This window comes from Rutilus rutilus (genome assembly GCF_951802725.1).
Source record: "Rutilus rutilus genome assembly, chromosome: 1".
Lineage (NCBI taxonomy): Eukaryota > Metazoa > Chordata > Actinopteri > Cypriniformes > Leuciscidae > Rutilus > Rutilus rutilus.
The window spans coordinates 25,120,045-25,145,676 of NC_140209.1; the positions used below are offsets into that span (position 1 = coordinate 25,120,045).

General features: G+C 37.0%; 2 protein-coding genes across 2 annotated transcripts in view; one reads left to right on the top strand and one right to left on the bottom strand.

The window, feature by feature from the left end:
• Positions 1 to 4,128: 4,128 nt before the first annotated feature.
• gga3b (golgi associated, gamma adaptin ear containing, ARF binding protein 3b) lies at positions 4,129 to 23,424 on the bottom strand. The gene is made up of 17 exons (XM_084387611.1): positions 23,137 to 23,424; positions 22,145 to 22,229; positions 21,999 to 22,071; positions 21,814 to 21,912; positions 20,507 to 20,630; positions 20,212 to 20,315; positions 19,160 to 19,240; positions 18,724 to 18,861; positions 16,675 to 16,756; positions 15,400 to 15,516; positions 12,845 to 13,093; positions 11,831 to 11,904; positions 11,601 to 11,731; positions 11,126 to 11,388; positions 8,690 to 8,859; positions 7,851 to 7,961; positions 4,129 to 7,256 (listed from the first exon to the last, which is right to left on the bottom strand). The coding sequence occupies exons 1-17, from the start codon at positions 23,183 to 23,185 to the stop codon at positions 7,146 to 7,148; spliced, it is 2,061 nt and encodes a 686-aa protein (XP_084243737.1). The 5' UTR covers positions 23,186 to 23,424; the 3' UTR covers positions 4,129 to 7,145.
• fbf1 (Fas binding factor 1) overlaps positions 14,359 to 25,632 on the top strand; it is a 214,230-nt gene continuing 202,956 nt past the window's right edge. The window contains exon 1 of the mRNA XM_084387524.1: positions 14,359 to 14,490. The gene's annotated coding sequence lies outside the window, so the exon portion shown is untranslated. The remainder of the gene's footprint in view (positions 14,491 to 25,632) is intronic.

Below are 25,632 nucleotides of genomic sequence, written 5' to 3' on the forward strand. Positions count from 1 at the left end.
GTGTTGTAAGGAGGAGGGGGTTCAACCGCCACACTCAGCAGTCCGCGCTCCTCCCCATATGGCCCGTCGCTCTGATTATCAGTCCGGCAGGCAGGGCCTGAAGGAGCAGAAGAGACGGCAGGGGCGGAGGGAGCAGGAAGAACCATCTCACATTTCTTAGCATTCTCTGCCTTTTCACAAACTGCCTCTAACCCTTTGCTCAAACTGCACAGATCATGTCCTACTTCCCTTCCAATAATTTTTGCCATCCTATCACGTTGGGCAATTAGGCTGTACCACCCATCAATCATGTTAGGGATGGCCTTTTCAGGGGTTAAAGGTATACCACCCATCTTACAAATCCATGAACAGGCAAAAACGGCTAAAAATTTGACTTTGTCAGCCTCTTTTTTTGTTTGTAGCCAGTCAAGCTGCTGTGGGATTTTCCAATCGGAATCAAAACCCTGGTTGACCATTTTCTTAATTATCTCTGCGTATTTCTTTGAAGAAGAAAGCGCGTCAGAGCAGAGCTGTTTACAGCGTGCGCTCTCTTCTGCCTCATTACTTTGGTCAGGACTAATTCGGATATTTATTTTATCGGTCATCATTTTTGTTGGTCACAGTTAAAAACCACTACAGAGAATATTTTAGCAGCAAATAAAAATGTATTCAGTGGAAAAATAGGTTTTAGCCGCAAACCTGGACTTCTACACAATGAAACCACAAAGTATGCTTCACAAACTTCCGAGTCACATATACTGGTCCATGCCAATTTGGGTCACAATTTATATTTTACTTGTTGGGATCGTTCCTGATGCATCCCTGGCAAACAACCCTGTTTCTATCCTTTTTTTTTTTTTTTTTTACTAGTAACTTGATCCCTATCTGCCTGCCTCACTAAATTCGGGGACCCCCTATCTGAGATGGAAGAGATGGGGTAGGTTTGCGGCGCCACTTACAGGGACGTACTCTGCTAGGGTGGTGCTACACCAGCAATGCCAAGCGTTAACCTTAACGACGCTAACAGCGACTTCTTATACTCTCAGTATAATTAATCCTCACTATCCTCGCCAGACTGAAGCTCTTCCGCTCTCCTTCCCAATCTCTTCCATTCAGACAGCTCTAGCAAGTATAAAATCTTCCTACCTTGTTTGCTGGTTTGCCAGAGGTGTCACCAAAGAATGATTGCACGCAAATCCTCCACAGAAACTGTTAGAGGGTAACAGCTTAAAGACCCAGAACCAGATGTTAGGGGGGTAACAGCTGTAAGACCCAGGACCAGATATGATGAAAGAAGACCAGGAGTCGTGAAGTTCAATCAAATAAGTGAAAATTTACTGAAGAATAGTTTGCAGTTCAATTGGTAGAGCCAGCATCAAAGTCTCACGAGGAGGTCGCAAGCCAACTCTACCTTACACAAAATCTTACACCAATTATACCATGTCCAAGGACATACATTACATCTCTGCTACTTCTGATTGGTTAAGAGAACATAAAGTCTAAACAATCCGAGTCCCTGGAGGTCCGGTGATGACCTCGGAGGTCGTCGAAAGGCGTCTTGAGATCTGCTGCTACATATTACGAGACCTGCACAGAGCATTCAACGCATATACAAAAGCACAAGGGAATAACAGTTCTACCAAGGTTGTAGAGAGCCTGAGCTCATTATCAGAATAGTCTACCCAAAACATACTGATAAAACCTTCCCTCCTCAGAAAGAAGTACAGATAATCTTCACTTTATTCTTTAGAGAAATACACATAAAAAAAGTACAATTCTGTGAACCAGATCACGTAAGTCACGTAGAGGTTGACCCCTGTAACCTTAACTTGGTCAGCAGAAAACAGACAAAGAGTCATCTGATGAGTCTTCAGGCTTGCCCTCTTCTATTAGTTATAGCTGTTTTCCCAATACAAAGAGCCTGTTCTCAAGGTCCTCGTTCAGGGCACTAAAGATTAGTCACAGACACCGTAGTGCACTTAGAAATATACTGGTAGAAATGCTGACAACAAAATATGATTAAAACTATATGTGAATCACTTATTGAATATAGTAATGATTATATGACTTGATTAGAACTTTGTGAGCTTAGAATTATAAGGTTCTATCTCCACTTTTGGTTGAAATTGAGTTTTTGACATAATCTGATCCATTAGGTGTTAATTTATGCCATTAATGCCTGTGTGGTGTTATTTTTGTAAAAAAAAATATTTTGTTAGTAGTTATTAATAAAATAAAAAGGTTCCATCTCTCCATTGCCAGCTGGGATGTAAAAACTTTGATGCTCAATATCTCAGAACTACCCTAAACAGAGATAGAACCTTATAAGCTCACAACTTGTTATAGGAATAATGTAAAAACTCAAAAGGATATATAGATTTAGTGAAGAGACAAGGGATTCTGACCCCAACCCTTCACAGATATGATGAAAGAAGGAGTCGCGAGGTTCAATCAAATAGAGAAAAAATTACTGAAGAATAGTTTGCAGTTTCATCGGTCGAGCCAAGCGTCTGAGTCTCACGATGAGGTCGCAGGCCAGACTCTAGCTTACACAAAATCTCACACCAGTTATACAATTTCCAAGGGCATGAATTACATAATTGCTTACAGGTTAGCTACGTCTGATTGGCTAACAGTCCACAAAATCAAAAACACATCTGCACACATGGATAGATATGAGAGTTTGCCGCCATTAGTCAAGATAGTTGTTGTCCGATTCCTAGATTTAGTCCTGTGCTGACCTCGGAGATCGTGGAAAGTCTCTGGGTCTGTTGTTGCATACCGAAGTGTTTCATAAATCCTATACAGGACCTGCACAAAACATCCAACGCACACACAAAGCACTAGGGAATCACAGTTTCCTCAAGGTTGGAGAGGGCCTGAGCTCACTCTCATACCAAAACATACTGATAAAACATTCCCTCCTCAGGAAGATGTACAGATAATGTTCACTTTATTCATTAGAGAAATACACATAAGATAAGTACAATTCTGTAAATCAAATCAGGAAAGTCATGTAGAGTTTGACCCCTGGAATGTACTAGTCAACTAGAACAGATTTATAGTCCACACATGGTGAGGGTCTTCTCCAGGCCTGATATCTTCTGTTGGCTGTTTTCCACTACAAAGAGCCAGTTCTCTCAAGGTTGTCTTTCAGGTCAACAAAGATTAGTCTCGGACATCAGAGTGCACCTAGAAAGACGCTGGTTAAACACTCACAGCAACATGTGGTTAAAACTAAGTAGCCTATGCATGGAATATATATATATATATATATATATATATATATATATATATATATATAAGAAATGCTTATCATATTACTACAACTGTCAATTATGGTGCAAGAAACCTTGACTGATATTGTAAGTAGCCTACATGGTTTATTATGCAGGTCGATTTAAGTCCCGAATTCACACTAAAACAATAACCACAATTTTATATAATCAATAATTTATATATAATTATTAAATATTACATTTTATAATCATTCATTTCCAAGAAAGTAGAGGTTTTGATACAGAGGAACAATATCGCTGAAATCACTTTGAGAGTATTTTTTTGTTTGTGATGAAAGATACAGCCAATCAGAATCATTCCTTCTTAAAAGCGCGCGCTGCACGTAACCCTGAAGCGAAAAAAAGGTCGTTATGATCTGTTGACGTAACGCTATAATAGTTTATCGTTCTTTGCGTCAACGGACCTTTAAGGTACAGTTGTTGTGACTTTTACATACAGAAATATCACTCCACAAAACGTCGTATTTCAGATTCAGCGATGAGCAAAACATCAAGCAGCGTGAAATCTGTCGTTTACCACAGGAGAGGAAGGTTAGAAACCCTCAAACATCTCAATTCATTTCTTGACTAATAAATAACTCTAACAGTTACATCTCAGTTACCAGCTCCAGTTCTTATATAATTGAGCCGTCTAATTTACAGATGCAGTTACACTTGATCAAAAACACTTTAAAATCAATTTGTCACTTTTATTGTGACGTTTTTTCTCAATTAAACAGGATAGTCATTGAGAATAAAGGTAAGTTTATTAAGGCTATCAGAAATGGATTGGGAAGGTGAAAATTGATGGTAGAAAATAGTGATTTGTAATTCAATCCTTCCCAACAAGAAACATGTAGAAAGAAAGAAACTTGTGCTGGTCAATTAATTTGAAGTCTTTAATGGCGCAGTAACATTACACATGATGAAATCATTATTAAACACCAGAGCAGTGCATCTTTATCACCATCAACCATTATCATTTTTTTCACAAGTTCCAACATTTGTCCCACATACTTTCATGAATCCTCCTAAACCTCGTCATCAACATCATCAGACCAGATGAAGCTTCGACTCTTTAACAGAGATTCATTAATATTCACACGAGGTTCCTCTTCAATACTGGAAAGGCTTTGATGCTGATGCACAATGACGCTCTCAAACCATCATCTCACTGAAACACATCAGTCATAATCAGCAGAGAAATACAGATTAATGCATTCAAACACACGACCAGATTCACAGGCATGAATCAGATTAATCTCAAACATGTCTCTGGGTCATATTTCACCCCCAAAATCACATATTTTGCCAAATTAAGACTATTTTAGGGCCAATAAATTGTTTTTGCGGGTGAAATATGATTAAATATATGATTTCTGTGTGAGATTCACTCAGTTGCTGATGTCTAAAACACATGATCGTAATGAATTGTACGGTTTGCACATATTAGAGGAGGAGCAGCTGTCCAGTTCTTCTAGTCAGACACATTAGGGTTTCTTCGGGACTAAATTAGCGTCTAAAATCACACGGGGCCTTTGTCAGATGAAGTAAAAAGCTCTCTCTCTCTCTCTGCTCAAACCACATGAAACGCTCAGAGGACTGACCAAACACACACACACACACACACACACACACAGACTTATGATAAACTCATTATTATTAACTCAAATGCAGTTAATCCTCAATCAAGATCTTCATCAAATCATAACCTGCAGGCAAAAACACCATGTAAATGTGTCATGATTACCCTCATCCTAGATGACATTTAAAAAAAAGTACCAAATTCTTTCCTCCCGGGTCAATTTGACCCCCTTAGGAATTAAGGGAATGCGAGGAATGCTTCAGTAAACAGAAAAACCTAAAAATGCTCAAAATTCAAACTAATAATGCTGAAACTTTACCAAAAAAAAAAATGATAATGTCTACATGTGTATCTGAATGCAGACATAAGAGAAACTGAGTTTAGGACCCAGAGGAACAGCTCATTTGCTCCATATAGAGCAAATCTAGTAGCTAGAGTCATATTATTATAATTTTCACAAGAGGTCGGTAAAGACAACCGATACTTTGAGCTGTTATGCATGAAATTGTGAGTTATTTTGAATTTAAGTTGAAAGAATGTGAGGAATGTGCTTAAATTACTATTTATTTCTTATTTATTGATCAAATCTAGTAATTTAAAGGTAAATAAAATAAAATAAAATAAAATAAGGGGGAAAAATCTAAATGAAATAAAATAAGCTTTCTGGACAAAAAAAGAATTAAGTATAATTGTAGGGCTTCGGGTCATTTTGACCCGCGAGAGAAAGATGTGTTACAAAGTGCGAGGGAAGGATGAGGGTTAAATAAACAAATCTAATATTGTCAATGAATGCTGTCAACTGTGTAAGACAGACTGTAATGCTGAAACTCGAGTCCAAACGTTCCTGTAGCAGCAATAAATAAAACCAGAAACAGTGTTGAACTATAACATAGGCAGATAAATAAAAACTCAAAATGAACAAGCGTCATTGTGCTACTCTTGATGTAAACTCGTTTCGTTACATTCGTTCTGATGCTTCATGATTCAAGAGCTGAAGTCTGTAGTGGATGAATCTTAGTGCTAGAAACGGCAAAGTTCAAATGCTTGTTTGTTTTGAGGCGCGTAAGAACACCTAGAACTGACTAAAATCACGGTTAATACACTCCACGGGCGGCGGCGAGGTCACGTGACACCATCAGTATCAGCTCGGCTTCTGAACCTCCCATGATGCACCACAGTTTACACCAAAATACCACACTTATTACAGTTAGCACAAAATAAGGTACAAGTTAGTGCTTGAAAAAGATCAATTTTGTTGTATTTTCAACAAGTAGTCAGTGAAAGGAGCTGCTCAACTACATATATTGTTTATAAGCATTAGATAAACCTAAAAAAAAATACATTACATTGAAAATTAAATATATGTAAAATAATAATAAAAAAACACATTGGGTAACAAGCAGGGTTATTATAGTGAACTAAAACCATTAAAAAACTTGTTACTTGAAATAATAATAATAATAAAAAACATTTTATCTCAGCTAGTTACATTATTAATTTTTGTTTAACAATGTACTAAAAGTAACAAAAAAAAAAAAGAATTATGGCTTAAGAATTAATGCTGATGGCTCATCTCAAGGGGTTATTCCTCTTCAATAAATAAATGTCAAATAATAATAATAATAATAATAATAATTATAAAAACGATAAACATATTTTTAAAAAACAATAATTAATAAAAATGTTAAAAACTAAAATAAAATTACTAAAACTAAAATGAAAATGGAAAATACAAAAATAAAAACTAATTCAAAATATTTAAAAAATATATATATATATAATAATATCTCGATAATACTAAAACAACACTGGTAGCAAGGTTAAGAAGTATGGAAGCTTGTTTCTGCCACTAAATTAAAAAATTAAAAAGGTAATTGACTATTTATCTCGCAATTCTGACTTTATAACTAGGGATGCTTCGATCGATCGACCACAGATCGGTATCGGCCGATGATCACGAAAGTAATTTCACACAAATGAAAGAAAAATATATGTTATTACAATAAATTTGTACCCTATTTGTGTAAAGTGCCAGTCAGTAATTGTTTTACTGTGGTATTTTGATGGAAACTGTGATTAACTGTAAGTGCAGCACACAAAAGATCAATCTCTGAAGCGCGTGCGTTCGCTTCAGGACATCATGTGTGTCACTGACGGTGCGTTATTATAATAATATCCAGCTTGAATTTTGGCGAAAAACATCAAGCATCAAGTGCAGCCTCACAGCGCTACAGTAAAACACTGATTGAACATAAATCAGCAGCACAAATGAACGGGATACTTGGGAATGAAGGTTTAAGGATCTACAGGGATCCCCATCTGTCCGCTGGGGGAAACTGATCCAGCTCTCCCACCTCTGAGTACTGGCGCTCGCCCAGCAGATACGTCAGCTTATAGCGCAAACGCACGCGCTCCTGGAACACACACACACACACACACACACACACACCTTTATGAAGTGGTGCCACATTTTGAATCATTTAATTATTTATTCCCACTCTTTTTTTTATAATAATTACAGTAACAAAAACAATATTATAAATAATACTTTTTTTCAATAATTTAAAAAAGATTTTATTTAATAAATAAAAATATATTTACCCCCTTTATGTTTTTAAATAACAATAATAACAACAATATTATAAATAATATATTTTTATTAATTTCAAAAATACTTTATTTTCTATTTAATTAAATAATTAAATGTAACTTATTTTATTATAATAACAACAGTATTTTAAATAATAATCTTTAAAAAAAAATAATAAAAATAATAATAGAAACATTATAAATATATTTAAATCATTTTGAAAATACATTTTAAAAGATATTTATTTATTTATATTTTTAAAATTAATACATTAAAAATAATTATTTATTTTTAATAAAAACAAAAAAATAAATATTTTTTTCTAAATAATGAAAAAAAATATTTACATTTCATTGGATTTGTTTATTGTAATTTTTTTTAATAAAACAAGGAATTGTATGTGTGTGTGACCTCTGACCTTCAATGGGTTGGCGAGCAGCATGACCTGAGTGATGGAGGCAGGAGGCTGGATGGGGTTAAAGGGCGCGATCTCTGTGCCTGACGGAGGCTGAAGCTTCACTCGCATAGACTGATACACATACAAGAACGTACAGGGTCAGAGGTCAACTCAAAGCAGATATTCAAAGTGCAACCTGTGCATCAGATAGATCTTCACAGAGTGATCAAACATGTTTCAAGAAATCTGTGTTGCATTTCATATTTTACAGTGAAACGAATGCTCAGTTAAAGGTGCATTGTGTAATATTTAGAAGGATCTGTTGACAGAAATGCAATATCATATACATAACTATGTTTTCAGTGGTGTATAAAGACCTTACTTAATGAACTTATGTTTTTATTACCTTAGAATGAGGCATTTCTATCTACACACACCGCGTTACAGTGAAATGCGCCGGCATGTTTCTACAGTGGCCCTGAATGGACAAACACGTTTCGTCACTATGTTGTTCTTCGTGCAAATAATCTAGCTAAAGTCAGCGAATGAAACACTGACACAATGATGAACAAGTAACAATAATATTCACAATAACATATCGTTTTACTGAATAAAAAAGTAAACCTAATTTCTTAGGTTTGAACTGGCTACTCTCTGCTGTCTCAGACGACGACATTACTTCCTGTCGGCCACCGTAACTTCTGTTGGGTGCAATTCACAACCTCACCACTAGATGCGGCTAAAAATTACACACTGCACCTTTAACTTTGTGAAGTGGTTCAACTGAATCACAGAAAGGAACCGATTGAGATGACTGACTGGTGTATATCGCTCTGTGTCTGCAGATGAGCAGCTCGTACCTTTGGAACGGCTGCTTGCAGTAATACGTTCCTCACGGGTAACGGCGCTGTGTTGAGCAGCGACACCACGATCACCAGGACGTCCGGGCGACCCGGAGGACAGTCCATCGCGAAGTGCAGAAGAACACGAACTCCATCCTTATCGTACACCGTCACAGGTAAGACTTTACCTGAGGACACCAGACAAACAAGAGGCAAATGCTGGATATCTGGGTCAATCTCACAGAACAGCTGGATCACATTTAACCCCAAAATCAACCAAAAGAAATAATTTATAATCAAATTTTATATTAAAAGTAACATATATTTTAAATATTTATATTGTTAATAAAGGAATTTTAAACCTATAATAAAGATTAGGCTATAATCTGGGAAAATTCTAATATTAATTGAATTGTGAATTATTTACTAAACAACAAACCTTTCAAGATCACATTTCACACAAACAAAAAACAACAACAAAAACAACGAAATAATAGATTAGGCTTTAAGATAGTGTTATATAATATATTTATAATAATACTTATAATGATAGAATTTATATATGGCATTTTTCATAATCATTTGTTAACAAACAAGTATTCATTACTTCAATGAGCTCATTGTTTCTGCCTTAAATTATTACATTGTTTAAATTAATTAATTTTTTGCTAACTGTGATTTTGTATATGTACGTAATACATAACTTAGTTTCCTCTGATAACAGATCACTCTAAATTGTAATATGGACTCATGCATTTTCTGTAAAGCTACTTTTAAACGATTGTGTATTGTGAAAAGCGCTAAACAAGTAAATGTGAATTGAATTGGATAAAAAAAAATAATCAAGCCTATAATATAGATGATTATATAGGATAATTAATATTTTAATTAGTTATAATTTTGTTTGCATTGTGACACTGTTTTCAACCACATTTATCATATTTATTATTATTTATATTTATATATATATATATATGAAGAGTTCTAAGTTCCTCTAAGTGCCATCTGAAATTTTCTTCTAGAATGATCATTTTGATCAAGCTTGTATATAAGTTCAGTTATTTCACTTAAATGACAATTAATAGGTAATTTTCATTGCCATTTAAGTGAAATTACTGAACTTATATACGAGCTTGATCAAAATTATCATTCTAGAAGAAAATTTCAGATGGCACTTAGAGGCTTTTGCATCTGAACTCTTCATATATATATTTTTTTATTAAAGCAGAACAAAAGACAAAACACAGTTAGATGATACCATCACTACAAAACAGAAAACAGAAAGTAGAATGTACATGTAGTTGTGAAGTGTGTGTAGGCCTGTCACGATAACAAATTTTGCTGGACGATAAATTGTCCAAGAAATTATCGCGATAAACGATAATATTGTCGTTCTGAGACCATTTTGCACTAAACAAAAAATTAAACAAAATTGCACTTCAAAAAAATATTAAACATTAGCCTTTAGACATTAGGCATAAATAGTGATACATTCCATAACAAGCAAAACTGACAGTTAGGACCTTTGTAAACAAATAAAAAAAAGCCTCAACAAGCCATATCGCACAATTTTGCACTGTTACTCCTGTTACTTTGTCCTCCTGTTATTTTGTCAAGTGATTGTGTACTGTCGGGAAGACGGAGACGCGCTTTATTGCGTGTATGCTACGCACTGAAAATACTTGGTTAGGATTAGGGGTGAGGAGTGTGTGCGTATTACACGCCATAAAGAGCGTATCATATGCACACAAAAACAATTTTTGGCGTATAAATGGCACGAGAAATAACATTCGTGGTATAGATACGCATTTTCATGTGATCGGGCTCGCTGTCGCAACTCACAACTAGCGTCTTCTCTCTCTCCCAGTAGTCGCCGCAAACAGTCCCGCCAGCGCTTCCCATACAAAGACCATGTGACTGACAAGCGCCGCGGCGCCGCCTCCCCACACAAAGACCATGCAACTGACAAGAGGGTTCACTCCTCCTATACGCTAAAGAACCGAGAGTGGTCATCCAGTCTCTTTGGTAGAGAGAGAGAGACGAGGAAAACAAACAAGCATGCAAATGGAATTATCGCGGCCGGAAAAATTATCGAGCTAATTTTTTTTTATCGTGCGATTAATTGACTTATCGACTATCGCAACAGGCCTGAGTGTGTGTGTAAAATTGTGCTGAGTATGTGTATATATCTATTATAAGTAGATTATATGTAGAACAATGCTCATTATATATATATATATATATATATATATATATATATATATATATATATTAATAATAATGATCAAAGGAAAAAAAAAGAATAGAGAAAAAAAAATATATATTATTTCCCTTTTCTGTCAGTGTAAACCGCTCGTCGCTTGAAAATCATTTCAGATGATCAGCTAAATCTGAATCAGTAGCTCATGCGTTCGGTCTGTTTGAGCGGGTCGTATTGGCGCTGGTGTCACTCACTGGGTCTGATGGCCTCGAGCGGGACGTGCAGGCTGGCCAGGCTGGGCTCTGCGCTCCTCGCCGGGCTGCTCTGGGGAGAGTGGGACGAGAAGGGCTGAAAGAAGGGGCTGCCCGGAGCCGAGCCGCATGTCCCGGCCTGAGCCCGAGCCACAGCAGGAGACGAGGGACCCGCGGTGCTCATGAACGGGTTAGAGCCCGCCGAGCCCATGAAGCCTCCAGAAAGACCAAAGGTTCCTCCAGCGATACCACTCAGACCTGAAACACTGAAGAAAGACACATGAAGTCTCATTTATATGGTCAAAGAAGAGGTCTACATAGGCAGTTCTCTTATAAAGGAGCATCACAACATCATGCACCCTAATAAGTGACTGATATGCAAATATAGTTATCGTTATAGTCATCGTTATAGTTATCGTTTTTGGTGTGAACGGGCCTTCAGGCTGGTTTGAGGTGCAGTTTCAGAGCAGAATTATACCTCTTTCCACCTCCAAAGTCCAGCATGGAGAGATCCTGCATTCCCTGACTGACAGCCGGTGTGTGTGATGTCGGAAAGACGGCGCTCGGGGCCGAGATGCTCCCAAACAGATCCAGGTCCGCATCAGGAGCCTGACAGCAAGAGGACAACCGAAATCACAGATTCAATAACCTCTCTCAGGATTATTAATATTCAACATCTGTAAGTCTGAATGATTTAGTGTGTCGGACCTGTAGGGACGTCCACTGAGCAGAGAGTTCATCCAGCTTCGGTCTGTTTGGCACAGAGGGCGGATCATTCAGGCCTGAGAATAAAATAACATTTACATGCAGAAAAATAAAACTGAAAAGAAATAAAATTACATATAAACAACATTAAACTGATTTTATTTCAGCTAGTTGCCAAATAATAATTTCTTATTTTCATTTAGTTTAACTTGATGCAGTAAAATAACTAAAACTGAAATATAGATTTTTTTAAATTACAAAAACACACAACAAAATTACTAAAACTTTAACTAAAATTTAACTGAAAATACGGAAACTAATTAAAAATATGAATAAAACAATAACGATACTAAATTAAAACTGGCATGGTGGAAAAAATTTAGAAGCATTTAATGGATGATTATTGTTATTATTACTATTTATGAAATAATAATTATTAATTGATTAATTATTGTTATAAAAATTATAATCACACTACATTTTTAACAAACATTATTTTTAATTTTTACATATTTATTAATAACAATAATATTTGTAATTGTTGTATTATACAAATTTTATACTTTAAACTTTAATTATAAATAATTATTATTATTATTGATGATTAAGTTTTCAAAACATTTTTTCTAAATAATAATAATTATATCAACTACAATTATAACTTATTTACTAAACATTGTTTTCAAAACTGTATATACCTTTTAATAACAATATTTTTATTAATAATTATTTTAATAATAGTTTTCCAAATGTTTTAAAACATTATTAATAAGAACAATAATTTTATTTTTAATAATATTATTTATTTATTTAAGTGTCAAATAAATTGATCATATTACTGTTGATGTAATTTTACAAAAGACAACCGGTTTTGTTTTACAGTGATTTTACCACCGCTATGTGGGGTCCAGTGTAAAAAAACATGGTAAACTCACTGCATCACATGACCTCGCATGGCTTATTCCTTTATTATACATCACCAGACAGTCTCACAACTATATAAGCGAGATTAATCACCGAGAGACAAGAGCTCATCGTCCAGCAGGGAGAGGGAGGTCTGCTGCTCAGGAGGCCTGTGATTGGGGCTGCTCTTCTGACTGCCGGCCAATCGGCGAGGAGGAGGAGGGAGCACAGGGATGGAGGAGGGCGTGTGATTGGTGGACGAGATCTGAGGAGGAGGAAGAGGAAGAGGAGGAGGGCCGGTCGGGGGAGAGGAAGGTTCATCCAGTCCAGCCAGATCAATCAATGTGCCTGTGGTCTCACATCCTGAGGGAAGAAGAAAAATCAGTAACACTTTATTTGACAGAGTCCTTGTTACATATGTTACATGTACTTACCATATTAATAAAAGTAAACTATGCATAATTACATGCAACTAACCCTCAGTCAAATCCTACCCTAACCCACATGTAGTTGCTTAATATTACTTAGTACTTAAATATATAATTACACTGTAAAGGCCTGTTCACACCGGGACCGACGTTTAACGCCTCGTGACTAAACAAAGGGCGCCAATGTGAGTGTGCACTGTGCACACCGACGCGAAAAACGCCACGCGTAAAAGCGTCATTTTTAAAAAAACGCCTCAGGTTCGTTATTTTGGTTTGACGCGCTGCGTCAAAAACTATCCGACCAATGAGATTGTCGCTTTTGTTCACGTGTCTGGAGCTTCTGAAGTTACAGTAAAACACAACTTGGGGGCGCTCAAACACAAAACGGTCTTGCCGAGCACACATACGTAACGGCGAAGAAGATATACACCAAGTAGCGTCTACACTGCCGGGAAGAAATAAGACGAGAAAGATGCAAGGCAAGATGATTGTAGAGCTGCTGGTCTCGTTGGTGTCGGAACATAAAGAAATATATGACAAACGCGACAGCGACTACAAAAATATTGATAAAAGAGAACTGTTAGGGCCTATTCACATATCGCGTCTTTTGCGCGCGCAAGTTCGTTATTTCAAATGTAGGCGCGCGGTATGCGCGCTCATAATGGAAGCGACGCGGTCGCGGTGCGACGCGCTCGTTTTTTCCAAGCACGTCCGCGCCGCATCGAGATAAAAACATCTCAACTTTTCAGAATGCCGCAAGCGCACCGCAGGTCACGTGACAAGAACCAAGCTTAGCAACGACAGACGCCTCCGGAGCGCAACCACCCGAGCGCTTTGGAAAAAGGAGAACGTGGCGCGCCTAGCGTTTTCTATGCGTTTTTAGGCGCGATATGTGAACGCCGCCTTATGGAGTGGTTTCTGTTTTACATTAAGTGCCATCTAATGTCAGGGAATGAATTTGCATGTTCACTCGGCTCATCGTCAGCGAAAATCGCTTGGGTGTGAACACAAAAAACGCGTTGAAAAACGCTGGCGAATGACGCGCGCCGATATTCGTCCCGGTGTGTAGGGCCCTTAACAATGACACCTTCAAATAAAACCTTCACCTTCTAAACTGAAGAAATGAACCCTAAACTGAAGAAATGAGAAGAAATGAGAACTAAACTGAAGAAATGAAACCTGCGGGGTGGTGTGGCGCAATGGATAAGACACATGCCTTTGGTGTGAGAGACCCGGGTTCGAATCCACTGTGAGACACCAATGTGTCCCTGAGCAAGACACTTAACCCCTAGTTGCTCCAGAGGCGTGCGACCTCTGACATATATAGCAATTGTAAGTCGCTTTGGATAAAAGCGTCAGCTAAATGAATAAATGTAAATGTAAATGTAAATGAAACCTAAACTGAACAAATGAGAACTAAACTGAAGAAATGAATCCTAAACTGAAGAAATGAGAAGAAATGAGACCTAAACTGAACAAATGAACCCTAAACTGAAGAAATGAGAACTAAACTGAAGAAATGAATCCTAAACTGAAGAAATGAGAAGAAATGAGACCTAAACTGAACAAATGAACCCTAAACTGAAGAAATGAGAAGAAATGAGCCCTAAACTGAAGAAATGAACCCTAAACTGAAGAAATGAGCCCTAAACTGAAGAAATGAGAAGAAATGAGACCTAAACTGAACAAATGAACCCTAAACTGAAGAAATGAGAAGAAATGAGCCCTAAACTGAAGAAATGAGAAGAAATGAGCCCTAAACTGAAGAAATGAGACATAAACTGAAGAAATGAGCCCTAAACTGAAGAAATGAGAAGAAATGAGACCTAAACTGAAGAAATGAGCCCTAAACTGAAGAAATGAGACATAAACTGAAGAAATGAGCCCTAAACTGAAGAAATGAGAAGAAATGAGACCTAAACTGAACAAATGAACCCTAAACTGAAGAAATGAGAAGAAATGAGCCCTAAACTGAAGAAATGAGCCCTAAACTGAAGAAATGAGACATAAACTGAAGAAATGAGACATAAACTGAAGAAATGAACCCTAAACTGAAGAAATGAGACATAAACTGAAGAAATGAGACATAAACTTAAGAAATGAGACATAAACTGAAGAAATGAGCCCTAAACTGAAGAAATGAACCCTAAACTGAAGAAATGAACCCTAAACTGAAGAAATGAGACATAAACTGAACAAATGAGCCCTAAACTGAAGAAATGAGCCCTAAACTGAGGTCACCTTCACTAGCAGCCGGTCTGAGATCTTCACCCTCGCCGTCGTCCGCCTGTCCGTCAACGACTCGTTTATAAGAGCCGATTACTCTGGACAAATCATCGTTCGCCTTGAGAATGTCCCCTACAGTAAGCAGACACATGATGAACATTTCAAATAAACAATAATTCTAGGGCTGCACGATTAATCGCAATTTACATGTAATCGCACTTAAACCGATTTGGCTTATCGCGATTATGAAATCGCAAAGGTTGTGATTATTTGTTATGTGCAGCTTGTCAGTGACGTACGGCTCTGTAAACGCTGCTCCATCTGAAAGCACTGAGTTTGAGACTCTTATAACGAGCATTTGAAAAAGCAAAACACGCGTCAAACATGAGAAGCATTTATGAACCTCTTGTCCAACAAAAGACAACAATTAATAACCAAACTCACTTCATAACGAGAGTTGAGCTCCTCCTTCTGTGAGGCTTCCTACACAGAATAAGGCAGTCGTGTATTTATAAATCATGTTTAATCAAAGTGTTTCAATCTTCTGTTTATTCAGATACAGCGATAGGGGTTTCCACGAATGACGTGTTTTATCGTATTTTTGTGGCGGGGCATATGTGGAGTGTGTGTGTGAAAGACGCCCTCCGGTGTTCAGATGGATATGTGGTGTGTGAGTGTGTGTGTGAGATGCCCTCTGGTGTTCAGATGGATATGTGGTGTGTGTGTGTGTGTGTGTGTGTGTGTGTGTGTGTGTGTGTGTGTGTGTGTGTGTGTGTGTGAGATGCCCTCTGGAGTTCAGATGGAGCAGCATTTACAGCCGCTTCACTGAGAATCTGCGCATAAAATAATTGCAACCTTTGCCAAATCGTGTGCGGTTTCATTGCGAGGAACACACCGACTTTTTGGGACTTTAGCTTATTCACCGTATCCCCCAGAGTTAGATAAGTCCATGCAAAATAACGCCAACATTTTCCTATTTACATGTTGTGATTTGTATAGTCACAGCGTGTACGAATAACAAGGTCACATGAGACACAGTCATCTTCTAACTGTATACATACTGGGAACTATATTCTCAGAAGGCGAAGCACTGCTACTACTGCGGAGTGATTTGCTCGCAGCACCTGAGAAGCCCCATGGTGAGGAGCCGAGAGTTCACTCAGAGTTGGAGTAAATCACTCCGCAGAAGTAGCAGTGTTTCGCCTGAATTAGCTAAAGTCCCCAAAAGTCGGCGTGTTCCTTTAATCGTGAAGCCCTAATCATTCTCTGAGAGAGCAAAGCGTGGTTTACCCAGACTGGAGTCGTTGTCCTCCGCTTCGGTGGCCAGTTTGAACGCGGTGCGTCGGAGTTTGTCACAGCGCTCGTACAGCTCCTGGACACAGACGCCAGGTCACATGTGAGCGCTGTTGTCATGGTTACATCGACCTAATTATACAAGCTCTAACAGTACAGACAGGAAACTGCTGTAATGATACAGTACAGCACTGTGAAATCAACATTTAAACACATATGAAACACACTTCACTGTTACTTCACTACTGTCATGTGACTTCTGTGAAATAAGATGGTCAACCAATAACGGACGACTGACGGATTCCGCACATTTGTGGTTGGCAATGTGGTGATAAATACAGATTACTACCACTCTACTCTACTCGATTATATTGCCTTCCACTCTACTCTACTCTACACTCCACTCTATTATATTCAAATCTTTTCTATTCTATTGCACTCTACTTTATTATATTCTACTCTATTATATTCCTTTACACTCTACTCTACTCTGTTATATTCTATTTCACTCTATTCTATACTGCACTCTATTATAATCTACTACGCTGTTATATTCTATTCCATTCTACTTTATTATATTCTACTCTATTATATTCCTTTACACTCTACTCTACTCTGTTATATTCTATTTCACTCTATTCTATACTGCACTCTATTATAATCTACTATGCTGTTATATTCTATTCCATTCTACTTTATTATATTCTACTCTGTTATATTCCTTTACACTCTACGCTACTGTTATATTCTATTTCACTCTATTCTATACTGCACTCTATTATAATCTACTACGCTGTTATATTCTATTCCATTCTACTTTATTATATTCTACTCTGTTCTATTCCTTTACACTCTACTCTACTCTGTTATATTTTATTTCACTCTATTCTATACTGCACTCTATTATAATCTACTACGCTGTTATATTCTATTCCATTCTACTTTATTATATTCTACTCTGTTCTATTCCTTTACACTCTACTCTACTGTTATATTCTATTTCACTCTATTCTATACTGCACTCTATTATAATCTACTACGCTGTTATATTCTATTCCATTCTACTTTATTATATTCTACTCTGTTCTATTCCTTTACACTCTACTCTACTGTTATATTCTATTTCACTCTATTCTATACTGCACTCTATTATAATCTACGCTTTTATATTCTATTCCACTCCTACCCTATTATATTCTACTCTGTTCTGTTCTATTCCTTTCCACTCTACTCTGTTATATTCTATTTCACTCTATTCTACACTGCACTATTATATTCTACACTGTTATATTCTATTCCATTCTACTTTATTATATTCTACTCTGTTCTATTCCTTTCCACTCTACTCTACTGTTCTATTCTATTTCACTCTATTCTACACTGCACTCTATTATATTCTATTACATTATACTCTGTTCTATTCTATTTCACTCTATTCTACACTGCACTCTATTATATTCTATTACATTATACTATTATATTCTATTACATTATACTCTGTTCTATTCTATTTCACTCTATTCTACACTGCACTCTATTATATTCTATTACATTATACTCTGTTCTATTCTATTCCACTCGACTCTACTCTTCAAGTGCACTAAGCACAGTCTCAGTCCCAGCAGAGTAAACTGTGGCTACCCTGCAAGAACGAATCTAAATCTTGAGGTTTCTAACTGGTTAAAGTTTAGGTGGTTGATCAGCCGGGAAACCAGCCAAAAATCAAGATCATGTGCATTTTCCCCCCCACTAACTATTATTTTTATTGAAGACAATACAGTTATTTATACTTCTAGAATCACAAAATGAAACATGTTTAATATACACCCAGTTTTTGATAATATAAAAGTTAAAAACAAGCTGCTTTGACATAATTGCAGCAGAAATAGTAGAGAAATATGCAGGCTAAGCTGATGATCCAGAACTAGCTGAACCACCTGATGCTCAGGAGATCTACTTTAGTATATGTTACAAGTCATCTCTTTAAAAGGGCACTTTCTTGGCCTGCTCATGTCTAAACGCTGCGTGTTGTGCTCATGGTCTGACCTTGATGAGCTCGCGGTCGGCGTCTGACGATCGGTCCCTGTCGTACTGACTCAGCATCTCTCCCAGGAGCTTGACGTTGATGTTCACCTCCTCCAGCGTGTGGATGCGTTTGCTCATTTTCTGCACTCGGGCTTCATCCTGCAACACAGATTCAGTCCATCACATCATGCATGTCACGCCTGATCCAGAATCAGGGTGCGAATAATACTGAACACATTATCATGAGGTTGGCTTATTTTACAATGAATAATAGTTATTTATTTTTATTTATATCCTTAAATTAATTTAAATCCTTTAATTGCAATAAAAAAGACAAATCAAAATTGGTCTGGACCCTCAATGTTCAAGACACAGCTACAGCTTTGTTGTGATTAGTGTAAAGAAGGAAATGGTGTTTCACGTTGTCAGAACAGCATCTCGATCGCGTCTCTCTCACCTCTTTCACCATGTTTTTGATGAGTCTGTTCGCCTCCTGAAGATCTTCTGGGTTTTTGCTCCTCAGAAGTTCAGCCAACAACTGCCATCAAATCACAGAAGAGCACAAACTCATTTCTGTGGTTTCATCAAGAGAAACCGCATCGAGTTAAACTCAAATGTTTTCAGAAGCAGGAAATGATGCCTAGTCAGCAACTTTCTGGATCCAGAGTCTTTCTGGATACTGTATATACATTGAAAGCAACCAAATTAGATTCTGTAATTTGACTTTACGGTGTCCTCGATTGGTGTTATTTTCTAGTTGTATCATTTGAACTGTTAATAATTAGTTGATTCTGGGTATATGATTTTTTTTTTTTAAATCCAAGTTTTTTGGACTGATTCTGATTTGTATATGTCATAAATATCTTATGTGATGTTTTACTAGAACGGTGTTGTGCTAATTAATAACTAGCGATAGATAGCGATAATAAGTTAATAACTAATGATCATTGCGACGGAAGTGAATCAATCAAAACTAACTTTAGCTGGACAATAACTTTATTCTAGAGCTGCTGTAAATCCAAAACAATCTCTGTTACTTTAGTTTCCTATTATCACTGTAAATCATCACTGCTTTGAAACAATCTATATTGTTAAAAGCGCTATATAAATGAAGGTGACTTGACTTGTAGTTATAATTTAATTAAAAAAAAAAAATCTTCTTCCTCTGTTACTGGAATACATTGTTGATTTTGTTTTGTTACACTTTAGTGCATTGTTATATTATATCCTGTTTAGTTTTTTTTTGGAACATTATGTTGGGTTTAATTATGTTTTGGTGAGATATGTCTTCGCTAATTTCTTCTCTATTGTGACTATTCTATATAACGCTATCAGGTGATCACATGACTAACTAATTGCTGCTTAAAAGGACATTAGTCGGTGTCTGGTTATTTCAAAACTGTTTTTAATTGCCAAAGCCATAATGAAATAAAGGCTTTTTATACACATTTACTTTAACTCTCGAGTGCCTTGGCTTGATACGTTTTTAGGAAGTGATGTCAGTCTCACCTTCCCCATGTCCTCGTTGTCAAACACCGGGTTTTTGGGCCGAGCGGGAGGAGACGGGATCAGGGTTTTGTCCACAGTCAGTTCTGGGTCCGACATCACGAGTCCTGAAGAAATCATCACACACACACACACACACACCATCAATCAGACAACCACTCATGACAGACCGCAGAAAGTGCGTCCGTAGAATTGTGTAATTTTTTTTATTTTTGTCATTTTTATGTTCAGCATTTTGGTGCCCATTGAGGTTTTTGAAAGTGTTCTAGAAATAAAGTTGAGTAGAGTTGAATCTCACCTTGCTTCTTGAGCGCCTGGTACGCGTCCGCGATCTTGGACTCGTTGGGAAACGCCACCGTCCAGCTGTACAGCATCTCAATGATCTTATTCTTCACCTTCTCAGAAACACTGTTCCCCATGTACTGCAACACACACACACTGCTTTTAACACGTGTTTCGTATTAGACGTATAAGTGCTCAGGAATGAGCCATAAAACCCAGAATCAAGATCACATTTTTACACTTCTAGTTTTTTGAATGGGTTTTTGATTAAATGCGAACATAAGCTCAAGATATTTTCACGTTTTACTCTACAACATAAATATATCAGTAGGGGTGTAACGATACCCTCATTTTACAATTCGATACATATCACGATATTGAACTCACGATATAATATTATTGCGATACTCCAAGACACATGATAAAAGGTTAACAAAAAAAACGCACTGTTGATTAAAAAGGTAATTTTGGGTTTGGACTTGGTGCTGGAAACCCAAAGCACAGGACAATAGAGACACCAGAATAACAATATTCATGATTCTGAACATACAGAATTATTTTAGAGGAATATGCTTCACTCTGTCACTGACTAGATATATTTAAAATAATGTAACTTTTTACTGGTAACAAGACATTTGGCATTATCAGGACCCACAAATATTCCCCCATTATACATTATTATACATTATATTTAAAATTATATACAGTAGTTTAATGCAGTACTAACACTAAAACTCTGAAAACTTGAATTTTGGGTGAATTATACACAATACATATCGTCACTATCCACGATACATGTTGATGCATTTTTGTATTGCAATATATTGTGACACGATATATTGTTACACCCCTAATACATCAGTAATTCCCCTTGTGATTTTTCAAAAGCTTTTTTTTTTTTAAACTTGAATATAGAGGTTGTCAGGGACATTAAACCTCATCAGTCGAACAGGTAAACTCATCTACTCACTAGTCGTTTTCACAGCCTCATCGTGTTTATAATCACGCTCTTGCAAACTATTATAACTAAAAACTGTCATGGAAACCGTTGTTGAAAGTTTAATGATGGCGAGTTCGTTTATAGCCTACGCTTAGCTTCTGACTTCTGCTGATTGTTTTTAGGCTTCAAAATTCATAAAAGTTTGTGAAGATTATTATGACGAACAAAACGTGTAAGAAATCATAAACTTTTGTTGGTCTCAGAGCACATTTTCAGCAATTACCCAAAAGCCTATGGAAAAATCCAATTGGGATTTTGTCAAGGGAACCAGGCTGCTGACATTTGGGTCAACAAAAATAACTCATAATAGAAAAACCACCAACCCTGGGTGAAACCACTTTAATCAGCTCATTTAAAAACCTATATCTGGCTATTTCGTTGTGAAATCTTCGCCCACAGTTCTTCATACACGCCTCTAATACCTGCAGAGACACAGAAACATCACATTATCCATGAACAGACTCATGCTAGAGCAGTGATGGAGGATTAGCATTAAAACATCACTCACAGTCAGAGCTTGAAGGGCTTCCCATTCTTGAGAGTAGATTTTGTGAACGAGGAGTCTCACAGCTATCTGAGGACTATAAACACACACACACAATCAGAAAGAGCAGAGAATCTAGTTTTCAGTCATGTTGGATTACGAAGGCTTACCCTTCCAACTCCTTATTGATCTGGTCACAAAACCCGATAATATATTCCCAGTCCTCCTGGCGGTTGGTGGGGTGTGTGGCTTTGTCTGTGGAGAACACACACATTCGTAAGGACCAAACAATCGGCCTCGTTGAGCTCTGTGTCTGTGATACACTGGCACAAAACAGTGTGTGAGGGACAATCACAGCGATGCATATCAATATTTCCATCAGTAATGTAAAGAAAAGTCCTTTACAAAAAGTGCTATTAATGTATAGGCCAATAACAGCATATTTGTGTACCATTGTATTTACATGATGCATGTGCAAAAAATCGTTGTATTATCATGGTTGGTGTACAATTTGTTACACTTGATAAAATCATCAGTTCAATGGTTAATTAATAATCCCAGCTGTAAATCCCCCAAAAACTTTGTATTATCATGGTTAGTGTACTATTTAACACACTGGATAAAATCATCTGTTAAATGGATAATTAATAATTAATTCTGCTGTAAATCACAAATCTCTGGGTCTGAACTCATCCTATATAAAGCCAAACACAGACTTTGCACTTTAATCTGAACGCAATATCGCCAGATCTGACAGTCAACACGCACTCTATGAATTTATAAATCATACTAAAAGAAAGGCTTGGCTCATGAATATTAATTACGAGGCGTGACGTTCGTACAGTGTCCGTATCTGATTGGCTGGAAGGCAGGCGCTGGTAAGTGGGCGCTGGCGAATTAACGAATCCTACTATGGCGAAGTCTCGATGTTACATATTATGTAGGCTTTGTGATTGGACGCCCTGAGAAGGTTACCAGGCAACGTCAATATGATAAAATTAATTTTCATGAGCAGACCTTCGCCATAGTATGATTCGAAATTTCGCGGAAAACGCCAAACAAGCGCGACAGACGAGCCGGGACTGATGCATTGCAGCGAACACACACAACAAGAATATTATTTACATCTATTGTGAGATGCAAATGATAATAGTGCACGTACTGAGCCAGGATTCGAGTGATTCTCCCTCCGGAAACGCCATGATCCTCATTTAAAGCTCTGACAGCATAGATCCACACATTTCCCCCTTAGATACCACAGACATTCGTCAAATTAAACTGAGAATGATAAAAACAAACATCCTCTGATCCATCCGAGCCTGTGGGCCGCGACAAAATACTGCTTTATTTATTTATTAAATGAATAGTGCATCAGCCGGCGGTATCATCAGCTGCCTGTGTGGAGGTCCTTGATTTAGACGCCTCTAAAGATTACAAAATAAAAGTCTCTAGCAGTACGAGTCTTGTAGGATTACAAAATAAAAGTACATCCGAATTCTAAAAGGTTTGTTTGTTTGTTTGTTTGTTTGTTTGTTTGTTTGTTTGTTTGTTTTTAATAGAGAATGGGTTGCTTTGAGCGATATTGATATAATATAATATAATAGAATAGAATAGAATAGAATAGAATAGAATAGAATAGAATAGAATAGAATCAGGTGCAATAACAGTACCATCACTGTAATCAGAGATCCCTAATGATGGGTCACAAACCTTGGGGTTGGGATGCCTTCACTCATCACAGAAACATTTTTACATTTTTAATAAAACATTGTTTAGTATTTAGTAGTTTGATTATTGTTTGGATGTCCTGATATGGGGGGGGGGGGGGGGGGGGGGGGGGGGATTCTTACTTACCCAACATTGGTTGTAAGCAACCGCGGCTCATCTGTATCGGTCTGTATGGGTAGATGAGGCAGAGCCCCACCAAAATATTCATCCAAACAAAGATCTCTATATACACTGAATCAGGGCCGTGCACAGACCTTTTGAGGGGCATGTGCTGAAACTGAAAAAGGGCACCCCCCTCCCTTTTTTTTTTATATCAAGATTATTTAGTAAGCCTACATAAAAGGAAGAAATGGTCACATCTTCATGACAAATTCAATAACACAAAATAATAGTCTCAACAGCTTTAGATTTATTCACGATTAATAACAACCATAATTCAGCTTTGATCACAGAAATAAATTACATTTTAAAATATATTCAAATAGAAAACAGTTATTTTAAATTGTAAAAATATATCACAATATTACTGTTTTTGCTGTATTTTGGATCAAATAAATGAAGCCTTGGAATGAATTAAATAATGAATTAGCCTACATTCTGCATGATAAAATATAAAGATTTCACAGTGATCTTCTGTAATGTTTTTTTTAGTTACTACTACAACATTACTGTAGTAAAACCATGTTTTACTACATTTTACACATGTGAGGACGAGCGGAGAGTATAGAATATAGATAAATTATATATTATTACCATAACATGATTAGCCTAAATGTTAATAAATTAAGTGTATCAGCAATCACAAATCAAAGAAGACATTTCTTAGAAATATATGTTACCTAGGTGACGAGGATCACTCTTTGCTTTGTGTAAGTTCCAGTACGAAACAGCGCGGGGGCGCACCTTTTATGATTTTCCGATGGTAAAAACTAATTTTGTTGTATTACTTATCAATATATAGTTTTTGACCAGCGAATGTGTGCTGTGCAAATGTGCATTTTTTTTGTCCGTCATTAAAACGGCGCCGACGCCTGCCGGCATCACATTACATTTTCATCAACAGGTTACAAACTAGTTTGTTGTAGCTATATAGGCGGGGCGCTCAGTTTTTCCTGTTGTAAAATACATTTGGCCAAAATCGCATTTTATAAAAGATGAAATGCTACTGTATGCTCGCACAGGCTATTTAAGTGTAGGCTATGTATTGGCTATGACTATGGCAAATGCTAGCCTAGACCTCTCTCTCAGGCGACGTCCCACATGTCTCAGTCAGTGAGTCAGACATCAAATAAATAAAATATGAGCCTTTATAGACATAACGTTAGTGTTTAGTAGTACTTATTCAAACAACAAGATATTTATTTACCCTTCGCAAAACTTCGTTCAGCTGCTGTCTACTGTGTGGCTGCTGTGGAACTTCAGTTGATTCAGTGAACATAGAGGGGGCGGAGTTATCAGCTTACTGACAGCTTAAAGATCGAATAAGATTTACGCAAGCTCGGTTTAAGAACTTTCATTGGCTAAATATTTGTAAAACAGACAGACAGCCATAAAGGGTGACCAATAGCATTGATTTAAAAAAATTTTTTTTTTAAACACCACAAAAAAAAAAGGGCACTTTGGAGTGTAAGGGCAAAAAGGGCATGTGCTCTGCACAGGTTGATCCCTACCTGTGCACGTGCCTGCACTGAATAAATAAAAATGTATAAATTTATACAAATACTTTTCAGATTTTCTAGATATTTTAACTCGTAAAATGTGCAGGATATATTAAAATATAGCGCATGGGTATATAGTTCTGCCAAAAGTGTGTCTGATGTGTTCAGCGATTAGAATATAAAGCTTACAAAATGTTTAACATAAACTAGCGCTAAGACCCAGAATCTGCCCTTACTAAATATATGGCTTGGAGATTGCCTTTACTATACTT